The following is a 19,154-nucleotide window of genomic DNA, read 5'->3' as shown; positions in this document are numbered from 1 at the left end:
ATCACCATTACGAATGCTTTCATTTTTAATTTTGCCGATGAGAAGACAAAAAGAGGGACCAAATGTCATTCATAGTTGGGTAAAAACTTTATTAACAAACCGAAAGGCCAAACGAACAGTTAAGCTGCCTGTCAATCATGTGACACGCCCACATCGCACAAATCCCGCAAACTATATATTACACGCGTCGATTTTAAAACGGCACGGCCGCGCGGATGTACGGAATTGCGCACATATTGGGATCTAGCGCATATATGAACTCTAGTGACCTCTTCCAAGCGACTTGCTCATGCACTTGCTGCGCCGTAGCGTCGCCCGGTGCGCATCTTGCGCTTTGGCCAGCCGCGGCTCAGAAAAGATCGAAGAGACCGAGGGGAGGAGGAGGTGGAGATGAAGGAAGAGGGTAGAGGAGGTGGTGAAGTTTCTCTTCCGCCGCCGCCTCCCTTTTCGCCACATCTTCCACCTCGTTCCTCATCCTCTTTTTTCACCTTCTCTTCTTCCTCCTTTAGGAAGATAAGGGGAAGGCGGAGGAGGAGAAAGTGGAGGAAGAAGCTTCACCTCTTCCTCCTCCATCTTGCTATTCCTTCAATTCCTCTTCCTTCTCCTTTTCCTCCACTTTCTTCTACTACTCTTCCACCTCCTCGTCGTTCTTCTCCGTCCCCTTACTCCTCCCTCCTCATTCCACCTTACCCACTTTTTCTTTCTCCTCCTTTTCAAATCTCTTACTCCTCCATCTCTTGCTGCTCCTCTTTCATCTCTTCCTTCCTCTCCATCTCTGCCCGTCTCTTATCCTCCTTCTCGACCTCCCCCTTCTCCACCAGGAAGAGGAGATGGCGGAACCACGAGGAGGAGAAGGAACAGTAGAAGGAACTGGAGGAAAAAGAAAAAGAAGAGGAGGAGGAGAAAGATGGGGAAGAAGACGAGGAGAACAGGAAAAGGAGGAGAAGGAAGACAAGGAGGCAGAGGAGGAGGAAGAACAAGAAAGAAAAGGGGAAGGATGAGAAGGAGGGGGTAGAAGTGCAGTAGGAGGAGGAGAAGAAAAAGAAGGATGGGAGGAAGAAGGAGTCGGAGAAGAAAAAGCAGATCTCCACGGCGACGCGCGACAAGGCAACCGGGCTGCTCTTAAAGGGACATGACGCACTTTTTGTTGTCGTTTACATTCGCGTTTGTGTGCGTGTGACATCTGCAAGATTCAGCCTCCAACAGCACTTTAGCATTAGCATTATTAGCATCTACAATGTTCTAAAAGGAGCCCATCACAGCCAACAATTCTAACAAGCCAAGGCCGCTTGAGGATTTTTAACATAATAAAAGTCATCCAGGCACGGTTAGTGGGCTAATGCTAATATTTTTCGTTACATTTCACATCCTGCTTTTAAACGCTAAACGAGTTAATGCACCATAGTAAACATTCATTTCTTCCAGCCTACGCGTGTGTCAGCGGGCGCGCAGTGAAAGGAGAGGGCGCCGCCCCCGGTGGACAGGAGGTCGTTACCTAGGCGACCAGCCACTGCAGGACGCTGGCGTCCTTTCCTCCGGTGGAGATGAGGCGGCCGTCGTCGTGCAGGAAGGCCACGCCGGTCACGTGACTGCTGTGGCCAGCCGTACTCGTGGCCCGGCGCCTGCGAGACGTCATTTTTAACAAGGGTTCAAAGGTTAGCGTAGCACTAATGGAACGAAGGCATCTGGACCGATTGTGGATGACGGCGTTTGACTCAAAAGTCTTCCTGAGTTCTAAACGTGCATCAGGGATACTTGAAAGGCTTAACAAGAGTCATTGTGCTGTGCGCTTCAATGACAAAGTGAGTAACGACGCACGCGTCAACGTTAAGTGCCTTGCTAGCACTCGCCATTCGCCACGACTTGTCGCGGCAGAATGTCTTATGAGAGTGTGTTACGTGGCGTATCGGTTGCCAAGTAAGCCACACTTTGTCTTTCAAAACAAGATGTTATGCGCTTAGTATTTGTGTTGTCAGTTCGAATACAACTGAAATGTTGAAATGTTGAATATTAACAGTATGATCGGACGGGGCCCGACTCATTGAGAAAAGGATTTCAGGCCCTCTAAGATTTGGGGAGGACTGACCCGGGGCTGGGAGCAGGGGTACGACAGCAGGTGCACTTTGCCAAAGTCGTCGGCCGACGCCAGCAGCGAGCCGTCGCGTGACCGGCACACGCCGTTGATGTCGGTGCCGTCGGCGCCGTCGGGCCAAATTCCTGATAAACACAAGACCAAAACGTGTGCTTTTTGAAAATCACATCAATCGCACGATTTTAACACGCCGGAAGATCTGCTGGATGGAGCAAAATGTGTCAACATCAAGACAATGTGTCCAAAGGTTGAACGGTCACAAACGGTTCTGGCGTCTGCCTCACAGTTCTGAGGGTTTGGGCTGGAATCTCAGCTTTAGTTCACGTGGCTTTTTCCTCGCACATTCCAAAGACATGTTAGCATGTTTGAAGATTCCAAATTGTCCAAAGGTGTGAATGTTTGCCTCAATGCTTTTTGCGTATCGGCGCCTTGCGATTGGCTGCCGGTCAATGCCTGCCTTTTGACAAGGTCCGTTTTTTTCTCCACGTGTGCGTCTTTCGCTTCTCCTAAGCGGCACACACTCGATTGCATCGTAGATTATGAAGTCTGGACAAAATCCAATTGACGTTGGACCTCTTTAAAGACAAACAGACAAACCTTCTCATGATGCACCACTACAATTTCCTTTTTGATATATTCTTTTTCAAAGACATGTTATTTTGTTCTTATCTTTATCATCTCGTAAAGTCCTCATGAGCACAACGACCGAATGACGGCACAGCGACGGCTGGTTGAAGGTCAAAATATTAGGAACACCTCGACTCGCACGCCATTACGACCTTTGTTAGCTTGTATTCGATCTTTTAGGTATCGGCGTACCTAACGAAGAGTCCGGTGAGTGTGTAAACATGTTTGTGTGCGTTCGGGTTGATTAAATACAAACACGTCGATAATCATGAGTCCGAGCTGGCCTCGCTTACCAAAGGTGTTGAAGCTGAGTGTACAGGTGGACGTGGCCCAGGCGAGGTTTCGCACGGCGTCCACGCTGGTCACGTGCTTGCCGCCGGGCGCCTCCCCTGGAACGCGCGACACCTTTAGTGTGCGTGGACGTACGCGCAAATACACGCTGGAAGTGGAAGACGCCACTCACAGAAGAGGATCTCGTAGTCTCCCGAGTTGGTGACCAGGTAGCGGCTGTCGGCGGACCAGTCCACGTGCGTCACGAAGCTCGAGTGACCCTGAGGAACATCCGCATTCATTCGTAGAAACTAATTATAAAAATCATCATCATCATCATCATCATCATCATCAGCGTAACCATTGAGCTGCAAGCAGAAAGAAAATACACCGAAATGTCTGCTTTGAACCAATATGGAAGACTTACTGTTCAGTTTCGGATTTTGGCACTTTTGCGCGTCCCGTCACAATAGACACGTCCACCCGATTTCAGGACAATCGGTGGAATTGGTATCAGGGGCAAGTTTTTGAGACTCTTCGAATGACGCCATGTTCTGCCCGCACCCAATGACGAAAACTCAAATTGTCGACAATTTAGCTTGGCCTCTCCGTCTAGGATACCCGCTTCCGGGTGGGGCTCATTTGGGGGAATTCCCTCCAAGTACCAGCCCTGGAATTGGGACAGAATGGACGATTTCCTCGACAATTTCGGGCATGGCTCCGTGACACTTTTTTTTTTTTTGCATCCAGTTATGATGGACAAGACAAGTCCACCCAATTTCATTTCACTTGCTAAAAGTAGTGAAAGGGCCTCACTTTTTTCCAAACTTTCCAGGGAGTGACTTTTGAGGGGTCATATTCAGACCCCTTAAATTATAAAATATACATTTACACCAGATACACATGCTAAAGCCGCATCTTCAGGCATGCTGAACGCCTTTTTTTTTTTTTTCCTCCTGGTCATGTGACGTGTTTCTTGATGCTAGGAAGATTTTATGTCAAAGAGTCCAATTGAACAAAATAAACAGTAAATTAGGAATTATTAAATCATTTGACCTACAGTGAGGTTATTATACAGGTATTGACAAAAGGGAGAATTTGTACCAATAAGCCCAATTGTTTTTTTTTTTTAAACACACAGTGACATAGACAAAGCTATTTCCTGGTCACACGATGCGTTTTCGATTAGATGCTCAGCGGATTTCATGTCTATAAAGCCAGTAACAAACAAAGCAAATAGAAAAAGGTATTTCCTGGTCACATGACATGTTTGCTCCGCGGCCTTTTTTGTACTTACGCTACATTTTCCCACACGGTTGTACTTGCGTCCGTTCTCAGTCACAGCATAGATGTAAACGAAGTTGTCGTGAGAAGACACCGCCAGGAAGTTGCCGTCTGACACCACACACACACATTGTGGTTAGCATCAAATGCTAACAGACGGAGGCTTTATTGAGGTTTTACCTGGAGAATATTTGACGTTGGAGAGGATCTCGTTGCCGTCTGTGTGCGTAGACACAAGGTCACGGGTGTCTGTGTCCAACACTAACCATCTGAAATGCGCACACACAAAGACAATTGCGACAAAAACAAAATCACATCCACAATCAATCACACAAAAACACAAAACAAGCACAGAAACAAAAAGCAAACACAATCAAGTACACAGAGACGCACACAAGCAGAAAAACATGAACATGCACAACAGACACGGACAAAAAACAGAAGCTCACAAATGCACGTTCAAAAAAAATAAAACACAAACAAAATCAAGCAGACAAACAGAAAAACTAAGAAAAAAGACATACATGATAAATACAAAAAAAATTCAAATAAAGACCGACACAAACACGAAAAAAGATGTGCACACAAACAGAAAAACACACAAATAGAAGAACAAAGATTGAAAGCATACAAAACAAAACAAGAAACACAAATGAGCAAACAAACAAATATAAAAACAAATAAATAAATGTCCAGACGAACATAGACAGACACGCAAAGTGTGCATGTGCGAACAACATCCGCTATTCCAATATTAATAACATAATTGCATTCATAAGGATGACAAGACGGCGGACCTTCCAGTCATGGTGCCGACCACCAGAACCTCTCCGTTTGGATGAAAACCCGCACACCTTCCAGGATCCTGCAAGCAACAAACAAACAAAACAATTCTAACGGTTTGACATTGAGGAGACATTTTTATTTCAATGCATTTTCCCCCCCTCCCATAACCTCAATGCTTTTGGTCCAGATGGGCTGGTGGGTGTTTGTGTCCCACAGGTGAACCAGTTTGTCCTGGCAGCAGGTGACAAACTGATCCAGACGCGAATGCGCAGCCAGACCCCAAAGCTCGTCCGTGTGACCCTGGGGTACACGCGCACAACAACAACAACAACAACAACAACTGTAAATACACACATCCAATACTTAATTTGGCAGGTTAGCTACAAGCATTTTAGCCGAATATACAGTTTCGCCTTCAGCGCGTTAGTCGAACAGTCAATTTACCATTTTAGCCTCTAGTATGTTATTCAAATGGGTAATTTAGCTTTTAGCATGTTAGCAAAACAGTCCTTTAAGCTTCCTAGCTGCTAGCATGTTATTTTTAGCACGTTAGTTTAGTCAGTGTCAATTACTTACTACCAGTTATCCAAATGGGCACTTTAACCTCTAGATGCTAAATTCTAGCATGCTAGTCAAACAGTCAATTTAGTATGTTAGCCTCTAGCATGTTAGTCAAGTGTGCTGTTCAGTTTCTAGCATGTTAGCTGCTATCATCTTAGCCAAATAAAACAATTTTTTTTTTTTTTTTAAGTCTACAGTGTTAGCCAAGCAGTCAGTTTAGCTGCTAGCATTTTTTCCACATGTGCAGTTCAGCATGTTAGCATATTCTATTCTAGGGGTGTTTACATTTTGTTTTTGTTTTTGTTTACCTGTACGATGGGCATCAGTGTGTCAGGGAAGGCTGCTTTGAGAATGGCGTTTTTGGTGGTCCCTATGAAGAGTTCGCCCCCCTTGCCTTCCGCGATGGCCCGAACAGGTCCAAACGTGTCACCCGCCTGATGCACGCACGCAAAAAAAGTTAGTTTCTCATAAAAATCAATACAGTGAACTCCCGCTACATCGCGGTTCATCATTGGCGCCCTCGGTCTATAGAACATATCCTCTGCGATAAACACCGGTACACTGTAATCCTAAACTCATCCTGACCTCCATGTCCGCCTGCCTGCGGTATTCGCGGTCCCACAGCACCACCTTGCGGTCCTTCCCTCCTCCTGACACCATGGTGCCGTCCTTCAGGACACAGATGGAGAAAATGCCGCCTTCGTGGGCCCCCGGCAACACCTGGCTGATGCGATTTCCGCCTGTTTGTCCATCACGACGACAGCCAATCACAGCTCACACATTATAGTACACTTGCTGTATTTATTTACGTGTATATAAATGACGTGGTGTACCTTTGGCCCACACGTAGATGTTTCCACTCGAGTCTCCGGTGATGGCATCTCCGTTCTCGGCGAACGCCGTGCACAACACGTACTTGGGCTTCTCGTGTTTCTACAGGGAAAGACAAAAATATACATATTTTATATTCACATTTCCTCTCAGACTGATCATAGCTCGGAGAGAAAAAAGTATGAGTGATCTAAGACATACGGTGTACCACAAGGCTCAATGCTAAACCCACTTTGAGTCTCTCTCTTTTGACAATTTGACCATTCATCTTGTATTTTAGGTCCTAGACTACATTAAACAATTTGCTATAAGGCTATGAGCTAAAACAACACAAAATATAGCTTGCCTCATCATAAATCAAGACAAAACATGGAGTATCTCAAGGCTCACTGCTAAGACCACTTTTATTCTCCACTTTTTGAGAATGTGTCACCTATTTTACAAGCCATGAAACATTAGACAACTCGTCATTGGCTTGATCACAACACAAAATGAGACACTAGTCATCGATTACAAAACTTAAACGTGGTGTACCACAAGTCCACTTTTATTTTCATCGATTTGACCTTTCATCTTGTACTTTAAAATAGCCTAAATTAATCAAGTTCATATCAGAACTCGGACAAAATACAAAAATAATTCAAGGACAAAAACTGGGAGTAAGTTAAGGCTCAGTCTGAAGCCCACTTTTAATCTCCATGCTAATTTTTGACAACTTCATCTTTCATTTTCCATTCCTGAAGCCATTAAAATTGACTTTAAGGAGCTTGTTTGACGAATAAAAACTTAATAACCAATAATTTATCTAAAACAAAACCTGTTGTAGTACCTCGAACCTCAGTCCTAAGCCCACTTGGTTTCTCCCTGCTACCGTTTTGACGTTTCAAAACTATTTGAAAGCCATAAAGCCTGCATTCAACAACTTGACACTGGATTGTAAGTGATCTAAGACGTGCGACGTACCTCAAGGCTGGGTCCAAAACCCACTTCTATTCTAGCCGTTACACTTTTTTGACAACCTTTTACCTCTGTTTTAAAAACCATAACATGTCCAATATTAGTGAAAGAAAATAAATACAAATGCTTCGCTGCAGCAAAACAAAAGTGATGTTGTTATTGTAATGGTTACCTCAAAGAGTCCTTGTCTCTTGGTCAGCGTGCTTCCCTCCAGGTTCCAGAAGTTGATGTGCGACTTTCCACAGGTCACGATCAGGTTCGCGTCCATCGGGTGGAAGACGGCCCCCAGCACAGAGTCGCTGGAGCACTGCGAAGATGTCAGGGCACGTTAAGCGTTCCAAAAAAAATGAACATCAAGACCAATGTCAGACCTTTACCTTGACGTCAGCCAGTTGCTTCTCCTTCTGCCAGTGCCACACGGACAGAATGTGGTCGTTGGCGTCATCCACGGCGCACAGGAAGCTGCCGCCATTCTACAGGGAAGACGTCAGACATTGGAACTTTGACCAAAAGGGAAGTTAAAAAATAGGTGGCGCTACTCACCGACTTCGAGAAGGACACACAGGTGACAGCTCGGTCGAACACGCCAATGCCGAGCACGTGAAGCGTGTTCAGGCTCACGGAGTCCCACACGCGGACATGAGGAGCTAGTAGCTAAACACACACACCGTTTTGAGTATGTTAGCCGCTAGCATTTTTAGCTGAACAGTCAGTTTACTATGTAAGTGACAAGCATTTTGTCATGATATCCAGTTGGTCCAGCATGTTAGGCTAGAGAATGTTTAGCTGCTATTGAATTAGTCAATTTTGCCAATTAGCCGCTAGCATGTTCACTTAAGAGCCCAATTGGATATGTTAGCATGTAGTATGTTAGCCAAATGTGCAGTTTAGTGAGTTAGCTATTTGTATGTTACGCAAATATACACTTTAGCATGTGACCCCCAAACACGATAACCCAATGGGCAGTTTAGCCGCTAGCTGTTAGCTGAACATGCAATTTCAACAATTCAATTCAACAACAATTTTAGCATGTTAGCCAGAGGTACAGTTTAGCCTTTAGCATGTTAGAGTGAAATGATTTTTAGCATGTTAGCCAGTACCATGATAGTGTATGTGTCATGTACCTTTCCATCTTTAGTATTTCCCGCCACTTGCCCTGTTGCTATGGTAACCATGTCAGGATGCACACTTAAGCTGAGAAGAGAAACGATTTAGCATGTTAGTCGATTGTCCAAACATCGTTTTTTAGCACATTACGGTATACGATACGCTAAATGTGATGCTCAGCATATAGCATGTTAGCTAAATCTGTGGTTTAGCCTCTTGCGTGTTAGCCGAGTATGCGTTTTTAGCATGTTAGGGTCTATCAAGTTGGATAGAAGTGTACTTGAGCCTCTAGCTTGTCCGAAACATTTTCGTTAAATGTCCCTCAGGGAACCCTCCCAAGGGATTAAAAAAAAAGTACTATCGCTAATTGTAAAAATTTAACCTCTAAACAGATTAGCTGAACATGTGGGTTAGCATTAGGCATGCGAGCTATACGTGCATCTTATCAGCTCACCACTTGACGTCATCATTGTGTCCCAGGTAGTGTCTCTGCTGCTGCTCGTCAGTGTTGTACAAGACCACCACGGAGGCGTTGAAGTAGACGATCTCTCCGGTGGGCAGAAGGTACAAGTTGGAGCGGCAGTCGCGCCCGCGGTAGCCGTAGCTTTAGCGGTAGTCAAGGAAAATAAACAATAGGAGCGCATAGTACAGCATAACATCTCCGTATGAAGTTTGTTGCACCCACTCCACTCCAGGTTATAGGTTACTTCGCATAGCCATAGCCAAGCGTCTCCATTGAAGGATACACCCACTCCAGCTTGAGCTTGCGGCCCGGTAGCGCCCCCTTATGGTCCAGGCTGTAGCTGTCCCTCTGCTGGTCGGGCACGTGCATGGTGACAGGACGGCCGCGCAGAAACATCCTCACGTAGCCGTCCTCTGACAAACAGACAGACAGAGAGAGCGGATATGATACATGGCGATCGCGGTGGTACGGACTTCAACTTCTTATTCTTACAAAAAATACTTTTGTTATTATAATACTTTTTAAAAAAATACATTAAAACACACAAAAAGCCTGTTACCTGTATTGAAGGTGCATTCTTTAGATTTACTGAAATTGGAAAAATAGCATATTAGTATCTAGCATCACGGGTAAATGTACAGTTTAGACTGTAGTATGTTAGCCGAACATGCAGTTTTTGTCACAGTCTGCCATGGCAGCCAGCCAATCATGTTCTACTAGCCACAGGCAGATGCCCCAGCATATAAGGCTTCGTTGATGACGCAATCATTGTCAGAGCGTTTGACTGTCCTACATGCAAGCTACAATAGCATGACCCCGCGAGACACATTTGCCTGTTCTACAAAGTCAACAAAGTGACAGTTTTCTTGTTTTGCTCTCTGTGAACCGTGGATTAAGACAACTGTGAAATCTGATCTGCCATCTATGGATTACGGAGCATTGCATCACTTTGGCACAAGACAAATTCCCTATCTTCAAAGCCTCACCCTCGCGACTGTGAAGTTGACTGCTCTGTATCCTGGTTTTGAATTGACCCGTCATAGTTGAGATGCAGTCTTTACTCAAATCCTTTCGCACTATTCCAGTGATTCGTGTGCTGCATTGGAGTCCTTACATCACACTCGCCACGTGTCAATTTTAGCATCCAAGAACGTAGCAAGTTTGTCATACGTTTATTTTAGCATTTTAGCCTCTAGCATGTGATCCAAATGTCCTGTTTAGCCTCTAGCAAGTTAGCAAAAATTATTGTTCAGCCTCACGCATGGTAGCCAAACAAGCAGTTTTAGCCCGTTAGCCTCACATTCAGTGACACCGATTGTCTTGTTTTTCTGCCCTGTGTCAGGACTGGAATGAAAGTTTGACTTTTTTTCCAGGAGGTTTCCATGGAAACGCTTATTCGACACCAGGCAAAGAGCAAAAGAGAGACTCAAGAACTCAACAAACACAAAGACCTGTTTTGTCGTAGGCCACGCTGGGCACTGGGCCGCAGTCAGTGGGCTCTGGTCCAGGCGGCGGGCCCAACACCAGCACCAACTGGACGAGCACCTCTCACAGCCAATCAGATGCATGCGTTCAATATGCAGTCATGTGTGCCCATCATCATCATCATATCATCCCTCACTGGAGAGACATGCACGCACTTTGTGTCGCGTTCAAGTGCTCCTCGTTATCTTCTACTGCATTAAAAACTGACGATGTCTCTCTCACGCACACACGCGTTTGTGCTGAGTTGGCACCAAACTCATTCATTTTTTTAATTTTAATTTTTTTATTGTGGTTTCTTGTCACACTGGATTGCAGCTAGTGTTTCTTGTTTTTAACCACACTTGCATCAAATTAACATTTAAGTTTTGATGGAAGTCATACTTGAAGGGTGCGACTCTGACTTGCTGTTTCCCATCGTCGGCCATGTGAGAAGGTTCGTGCATCGCCGCTTTGCTTCTAATGGACTCGCAAGAACCGCACAAAGCACTCGAGCTCATACTTTGGTGTCTGTCTGAGTGTGTGCGCGCGCGCATGCATGTGAGCGTGTGTGATGTAATCATCACATCCGAAGAACAGAATTTAATACAGTAAAGCAAATGATTTCCACATGAATTTTTACAAAACAAAAAGAAACAAAACGTGCAAGGAGCACTTGAACGTAACACAATCCTACCCGCTTCCACTGTGTATGTTTGCGCGTGCGTGCGTGCGTGCGTGCGCGCGCGCGCGCCCAGACGGATGCCTTCGAGCATTGGCTCCAGTCAATTAGTGAAACCTCAGTGTGTATAAATAATGTACACACACTCACACAGACACACACGCGAGACGACATCGACAAAACACAACTTGTGAGACAACGTTGCAACACAAGAACCTCCACACAAAAAATAAAAAAACATTGAAAACAAACTGTGCGCGTGCGCGTCGTCTCAACCGCGCCGTCTGCAATTAAAAGTTCAAATTACCCTCGGACCAACATCGGACACGCACAACCGTCGGGCACTTGCACGCAACATTTCTCGTTAAAATCCAACTTCCGTCAACTTTACCTCGTTCTCCGCGGAGACGAGTTGCACAGTGATGCAATGTACTGACTAGAATATTGATTTGAAGTTACGAAAGGTGGTAAAGTTTACCTGCTAGATTTCTTCATGGCTGCTTGCGTCCGTTAGAACAAACCGTGACAGTGACAGGAGAGAGAGAGAGTGTGTGTGTGCGCGCGTGCGTGCGTGCGTGTGTGTGTGTGTGTCGCTGAGCAACACTCGCGCACTTCCTCCTTCGCCCTGCCAACTCATATGCTGCCGTCACCCAATCAGGAGCCACTTCCTGAATCAAGCGAGCCCGCTTGACTCCTCCTCGCCGGTTTTCCATGAGAAATGTGACGCCGCCACTGCACCACCTCCCAATGTCCAATTTCCATGCCGGAAAATGGGAATGATTGTTATTATTGTACAACTACATCGTGCGCCAGGTTGCGGCAAATGTTTTGGACATCTCATGTAGTTAAGGACGCGCACAAATAAGTCATATTGTTAAATTCCCACAGAATTGTCGAGCAAATGTGAGGAGAAAGTGAGCAAGAGTGCTGCGTTCGCAGACCCTCGGACATGTGGCTACTTCACAGACGAATTGGATGAAAAGATGTTGCGTCATGGTGTGCAGTTTCTCTCGCTCTTCTTCTCCCGCCTCCCAGTATTGAGGATCTTGTTTGAGTATTTATTGAATGAAAAGATCTGTTGAGTTATTTGAAATAAAATATACAATAGTAAACGTTTACTATTTTGTATTAACTTTATTAAATAATTGTTTAATTGAAATAAAATAAGTACAATTTAAAAAGGAGAATGAATTATTATTCTACTAAAATGAATGTTTTAAAAATGATTTTATCATTTTGTAATTACCTTATTAAATAATCGATTCATTAGAATAAATTGTAAATACAATTTTCAAATGATCATATATTTATTATGACAATTATACTTTTACAATAAATGATCAAATATATTTAAAATGTTATTTTTGCCATTAAACAATTATTTAATTGATTAGAGTTAAATCAGTTGTGAATTAAATGTAAAAATGACAATTTTATTTTTGTTCAAAATGAACTATTTACAAGTACAATTAACATTCATTTAATTAAATCCTTGGTTATTTTATTTCTAACTTCAAAGAACTAATACAATTTAAAATTGAGAATGCTTACTCTTTAATTGTTCAAATGAACTATTTTACACTTACATTGAACATTTTTATTTGTTCGTATTTGCATTCAAATGAATGGACTTCGAAATTACAACTTTGAAATTAACGATGCAGAAGAGAATTTAGAGAAAGAATGATGATTTGATTGTTCAAATACACTATTTTACATATTTCTATCAATATTACCAGCTTCTTTTTTTACACTTTTGTGACAAGAAAAGTTTTATGGATGAGGAAAACCATTGGTTTACATGTATTTACATATTTCCCTTGAGGGATTATTTATATATATATATATATATATATATATTAAAAAAAAAAATAAGCACTTTTTAAAATGCTAGTAAGTAAGAGTATAGTGCAATACAATTCAGTATTTGTTGACCTTTTTCCACCCGTGGAGCCGCCGGACGAAGTTGTTCGACTTCGACTCTCGGCCGCCGCCGCCGCCGCTTCCCTCCTGACCGCCGTGAGGCGCTCTGTGGACATGCTCTTCCTGAACAGACGCGTGACACCGTAAAGAAATCCGTAAGAAAATGTATGTCGACGTGAATAAATGTACAAAGATACCTCTTGATGGAGCGCAGCACGTCCTTCTTGGGCGAGGACGGTGACGAGAGGAGGCGTTTGTGTTGTACGTATCCGTTGCTCAGGGGCCTCGAAGGAAGCGTCTGAAGTAGCTGATGGACTGAACAACCGACGCAACGCAAGATAGCGTCAGCCTCACTGCTACGACGGGTTACGAGTGACAAAATAACGAAACATGGCGACGGCAGCACGTTCGCGTTCCTCAGTGCGAAAACAAGCATGTGCGGAGAAGCTAATTAGCCCCTCTGTTGTTCACGATGTTTACAAGACGCACGAGACCGAAAATGGAAGTTGCTCTCAAACTTTTCACGCCACGTACCCCCTCCAAAAGTACTTGTACATCTAATTATGTCTCATATGTTCCAGCTTTTTTGGATCATGTTGCAGGCACCAGATAGAAAATGAGAGAATGCAAAAAAACAACAACACTCATCAGATTGAACATTAAATATCGTGTTTTTGTATTGTATTCAATGGAACATAGGTTGAAAAGACCTACCCGTGGCGGGCGGGGCTGCGCCATGCAGAGACCTCCTCCCGGCGGCGTGGGCGCCCCCCGGCCGCTCTGAGGTTCGACTCCGCTCCTCGCAGGAGCCCAGGCGGCGCAGGGCGTCGGCCAGAGCCGCCTTGAGGAGCTGGATGTCGTCCTCCTGAAGCTGAAGCCGCTGCTCGAGGTGAGACACGCGGTCCTCCGTGTCCATGTTGCTGCCCGCCGACGCCGTGTCGTCTACAGGGAAGAACGCACGTTTCAGTCCCGAAGCTGGCGGAGGGACAGAATGGGCCCAAAGCGGCCGCTTCAAACCAGAATGGCGGTCGACTTTTGCACTTTCGAGCATCCTTGAGACTTTTTTCTGGGTCTATTTGTAAGAGACAAAGTTCGTGCTTCGAAGTTGAAATGTCTTTCAAGGCTGAATTCTTTTCCAAATTCAGGAGAATGCCACCAATGTCAATGGACCGTTTCAAACCAAGATGGCGGACTTCCTGTGTCTTTTGGGGCATCGGTCCTTGAGACTTTTTGGTGGGTCTATTTGTAATGGATAGGCCCACCAAATTACATGGTGCTATATCAAAGTGGCCTCAGGGGCTACATTCTTTTAAGATTCTTGAGTGTGCGCCCGAGTCACATTGGTGGGCCTTTTAAACCAAGGAGGCAGACTTCCGCTCTTTTCCGGCACGGGTCCTTGAGACCTTTTTGTGGGTCTACTCATGATTGGCATGTCTGTGTCCGTTGGTGAAAGGTTTCAAGTTTTTTTGCACAGTGTCTGAAGAACAATACGACGACGTGATGGAGTTGAACGAGTCGGACGAAAGAGAAAACAAAGCCACTCTTCTGTTCTTGAAAGAAACGCTTTACAATTTATGAACCCTAACTCCACCCCTTCTATACAGTGTATTACAAAACCAACACTAACCCTAAACTCCACGCACTACCCCCAAATCTAAACCCTGACCCTCCTCTATGATGACATCAGCAATGGCGAAGGATATTAACGAGACCGCCCACCCCCCAAAAAAAAACGACATTTTTAATCTACGTTTCGCATGCGCAGATTACACTCCGACACAAGCGAGCTCTTTCAACACTTCAACGATGCCCGCGGCCTTGCGGTCCGATCCGAAACGAGCGATAAAGCGGACAGGAAGTAGTCGGCCCCTCCTTTGCATAAACCACATCAAGATGGTGAACGCGTGAAAGATGAACAATCAAACGCTCTCTCCAAAAATATTTCTCTTGCTGAACACAATCGCTGCTACTGTCTCTTTAAATCCACGCAGGGCGCACACACGCACATCCCACTTCTGCTCGGAAGGTTTTCGACACGACTTGGACCGTTTGTCCCTTTTTGCGGACCTTTTCGCTCACATTCAGCAGATTCTTGCGTTTTGCAACACACACGCTAATATGAGGGACAATATTCAAGATTAGCTTTCACACTTACTATTCAAATGTATTCAAATATTTGTGCAAATGTATTGGGACACTTACAGGAATTGAAAAGTGGCGAAAATGGAGATTTTGTAGCTTTTGTACTTTATTTTCTTTTCACTTTCCTTTTGTTCTTCTACGTTTTAGGACAACTTTTTTCTGGTCGACCATTGCATTATCGTGCACAAATATTTACATTTGATGGCAACAAAGAGCAATCGATAGCCTTTGAAAGAAAAATATTAAGTTTGTGTTGCCTAATAACCTTTTAAGAGCCAAAACAATATTTTCATAGCCTAATGTAGCAGGTTTTTTTTTCTTCTTCAACAAACATTCCGTTTTTTGCTGGCAAAATATTGCATTTTTCTGGACATAGCACATTTTAAATACCACATCACATTTTTGTGGCCTAATATAACATAGCATTTTCCTGAACAAATTGTTTTAGTAGCAAAATTGTGCAGAGGCAAAAACTAAAACATCATTTTGAAAAATGTACACTGTTTTTTTTGTACACTGTCCATGACGTCGACTAACAACCCAGGTTAAACTCAACTTCTCCCTGACATGCAAAGGTCGTCTCTCAGTTGACATGTATCACTTTAAAATAACTTCCTCAGTCATTTTGAAAGAGCACAAAAACGGAAGAGTTTTTCAGCAAATAGCGTTTATCTTCGCCGAGTGGAATACAAACGTTTGCAGACACCAAATAATTGATCATGTCCCTTTTTCAACAAGAAGACATGGAAGAGGGTCTCGCCCCGCTCATCTGTGAAAGTCAGCTTTCTATAGCTCTGTAATGATGACCAGATCCCTGCAGAGGGCGCCGTTGCGTCGCTGTGGATTTGAGAACGGCACAGCTTTTGAGTAGAAGAGAAAAATGAGGTGGTCAATTTTGGTTTGTTATGTCAATTATGAAGGACACGTTGGAAGGCGGACGTGTTTAGACCTCATCTCTTCCGGTAGAATTCAGTGGTGCCCGGCGTGTTGTGGCAAAACGTGGTACTACAAGGAAAGTGGGAAACTAAATGGGTACTTGCCTGTAAATATACTCAATATATATATATATATATATATATATATATATTAAAAAACATTTGCTATGTAGCAAGGACACGAATGACAGCAGTGGACTATTGTACGTGAAACCCGGCAGGCGCGCAAAAAAAGGTTGGAGACTGCTGATCTTTATCACCTTGAAACACGCATGCATGCGTGCGCGCACATGCACGCACACACACAGCCACAAAGCACACACACGTCTGCTTGCAATGCAACCGGCACCGCATTTTAAACCAGGATGGTGTTGAGGTGAGATGAGGTCACATGATGACTGTCAGGAAGCACACAGAACGCAAAGACGATGACGATGAGGAAGAGGAATGTGGACATTAATAATGATGATGATGACGATGATGAAGGTAGAGCCGGTCCGGCCTACCTGCCATCTTGCCGCTTTGCTGTCGGCTCTCCATCAACGAGTCCGCAGAGCAACAGCGAGGGGGGCGTCGCGGCCGCGCAGTGCAAACCCCTCCCCTATCCTCTGACCCCCCCCGCCCCCCTCCCCACCCAATCACGCCCTTCTTTGTGACCACGCCCACTTCCTGCTTTAACCACACGCACACAAATTCATATACACTGACCAGCAACACACACCCAAACAGGAAAAAAAATACACATACACAAATACACACAGAACAGAAGCATAAGTACAAGAAAAATTAAACAAATGAAAACACACGCGCGCATGGAAATACACACACACACTTGTGCATAAACACAGGCACACAAATCTGCAATTTTGCAAAAATACACACATACAAATTCATACATATGCAAGCATAATCCAGACACATGCATGCTCACACACACGCACGCAACCATTTCTTGTTCAGTTGTTAGCATCGAGGCTCGTGCCTCACTGTTGCCTCGTCAGGAGGGAGGAGGTATTACCACATCTTTATCCCCAAATGAACCTCACGAGTACACGTAGGACATGAAAACAGTCCAGTCGGCTGGTGAGGTACTTGAACGCACCACGAGGGAATCATCAACGAGCACAAAGGCTCTGAGGCTGCACATCTCCAAACAACCGGCAGGTGGCGCTATCCCATATAAAACATCATTGCAGAGAGGAAAACAGTCAATCAATCACAGAATTTGACCAAAAACCAACCAATCCTATTTTAAACTCACCGGCCAAGTCATTAGGTACACCGTCCAAATCACATCCAATACAAAAAAACATGATTCTGCCTTAAAAACAAAGTGCCTTGAATGCAACATGCAAAAGCAAGCACATTAATTGCAACGCATCAATTTGACGTTTAAAAATAAATCCCGATTTGTCATTCGTGTTGACAGTAACGAACGACACGCAAATCAAAATCAAATCGTTACTCCGTGTACTATTCGGAAATAAAGACGACGTAGTCCGACAAATGAAAAGTCCTATTTGAGTCAAATGAAAAATCCAATTGAAGTATTGGAAAACTATTAAATCTATTAAACCAGAATGAGAGTACACGAGCACATTTATGCTCCCGAATCTACCAGCTGAAAAGTTTTTATTTTTACTAAAAGGGCTTACTTTAACCAGGATGCCTCGCTGTACTTGAAACAGAACAACATCATGCCCTAAATGTAACAGTCAAAACAACGACGCTCATTGAATATAGCACGCAAAAACAATAAAAGTGCCCCAAATGTAACATTCAAGACACACAAACAAAACCCATACGAAAGGTTACATTCAACAAAGGTCATTGAACGTCCCATTCAGAACAACGAATGCGCGCATGTAAATTGTAATGTCTTCTAATTGGCTAAAAGCGCCGCAGAGTTCAGTGCTACAGCGCCACCTGTTGCTGCGTCATCGCAGCAGACCTTCGCCGTACAGGGGATTTGGTGTGCGCGCGCGCACTCAAATATCAATGAAATTCATGCATTGAGTGACAGTGTAAACATGAAAAAAAAAAATAATAATAATAATAATAAATAGGAATCACTGGTGTCAAAAATGCAACCGGGGTCGGTTTCCTCGTGAGATGTGAACACACGCGGAAAATGTCACGTGACTTATTTAACGTTGGACACCCACGCCACCAAAATGACAAAATGACAACTTGAGCCCACACAGTGGAATCAACTGAAGCGATTGTGATCTGATTCGCGGACACACAAGCGTGGAAATATCGTCGTCGAGGCCTCGCATTTGGATTGGCAGCTCCAAATCACAAATTTCGCTGACATTTGGGATGCAATGAAGCATTTGCAGCTGCTTTGTGTGCATTCAGTTGTATAGGTTGCGGGGCGTTTGTTGACAATTTGACTGTGGGAAATTCTAAATGACCATATGCGTTGTCGACTGTTCGTATACATTGTGTGTGCGTGTGTTCGTGTGCGTGCTGACCGTTGTTGTTGCAGTACTGCAAGAGCAGGCTGTTGCTGTCGTACAAGCTCCCGCACGAAGACATCAACATCCTCCTCTTGTCCGACTCGCTCCTTCCGTCCATCCTTTCTTCTTCCTTCCTTCTCTCTTGTTGCTTCTTCTCACCTTTACCTGCTGTCGCCTCCTCACACTGTCCTCGCGGACTGAGTCCAAGTCAAGCGCCCGCCAACGGAGCCATACTTCCGCTTTGAGGACTTTCAGACTAAGTGCGAAGAAGACGCAGGCGCACGTTCTTTATTTCGGGATCAGGAGATTGCTGATATGCTGAGATGCATTTAGTCAATTTGTAGGACTTCAGAACACTAACTCCTGGTTTGAAACCTGAACTGTGGCTGGAGACCCGAATAAGAAACCTTAATGAACACTGTCTGGACATCCGAGCCCAGATTTCAAATCCAAACCCTATCTTGAAAACATAATTTGAAACTCTTTTCTTCTTTTGTTAAAGCCGTAGACCAGGTTTGAAGCCACATTTCAAAGCCGAACCCTTGCTTGCAACATTTCACTAAACCTGAAA

The 19,154-nt window shown here is 44.3% G+C and overlaps 1 protein-coding gene across 1 annotated transcript; it reads right to left on the bottom strand.

The window, feature by feature from the left end:
- Nucleotides 1-1,410: 1,410 nt before the first annotated feature.
- Nucleotides 1,411-18,772, bottom strand: eml2 (EMAP like 2). Its single transcript, XM_061681989.1, is given in 23 exon segments — nucleotides 1,411-1,600; nucleotides 1,602-1,622; nucleotides 2,087-2,217; nucleotides 3,013-3,108; nucleotides 3,183-3,270; nucleotides 4,287-4,384; nucleotides 4,454-4,542; nucleotides 5,071-5,138; nucleotides 5,228-5,359; nucleotides 5,929-6,054; nucleotides 6,206-6,360; nucleotides 6,454-6,553; nucleotides 7,581-7,715; nucleotides 7,786-7,881; nucleotides 7,952-8,062; nucleotides 8,533-8,602; nucleotides 8,970-9,119; nucleotides 9,262-9,391; nucleotides 9,538-9,566; nucleotides 13,057-13,167; nucleotides 13,242-13,359; nucleotides 13,759-13,986; nucleotides 18,599-18,772. Coding segments are annotated over 23 exon segments (2,490 nt in total). The 5' UTR covers nucleotides 18,702-18,772; the 3' UTR covers nucleotides 1,411-1,495.
- Nucleotides 18,773-19,154: the final 382 nt, after the last annotated feature.

This window comes from Phycodurus eques, chromosome 7 (assembly GCF_024500275.1).
Source record: "Phycodurus eques isolate BA_2022a chromosome 7, UOR_Pequ_1.1, whole genome shotgun sequence".
In the NCBI taxonomy this organism is placed as follows: Eukaryota; Metazoa; Chordata; class Actinopteri; order Syngnathiformes; family Syngnathidae; genus Phycodurus; species Phycodurus eques.
This window is presented reverse-complemented; position numbering and strand designations above follow the sequence as displayed.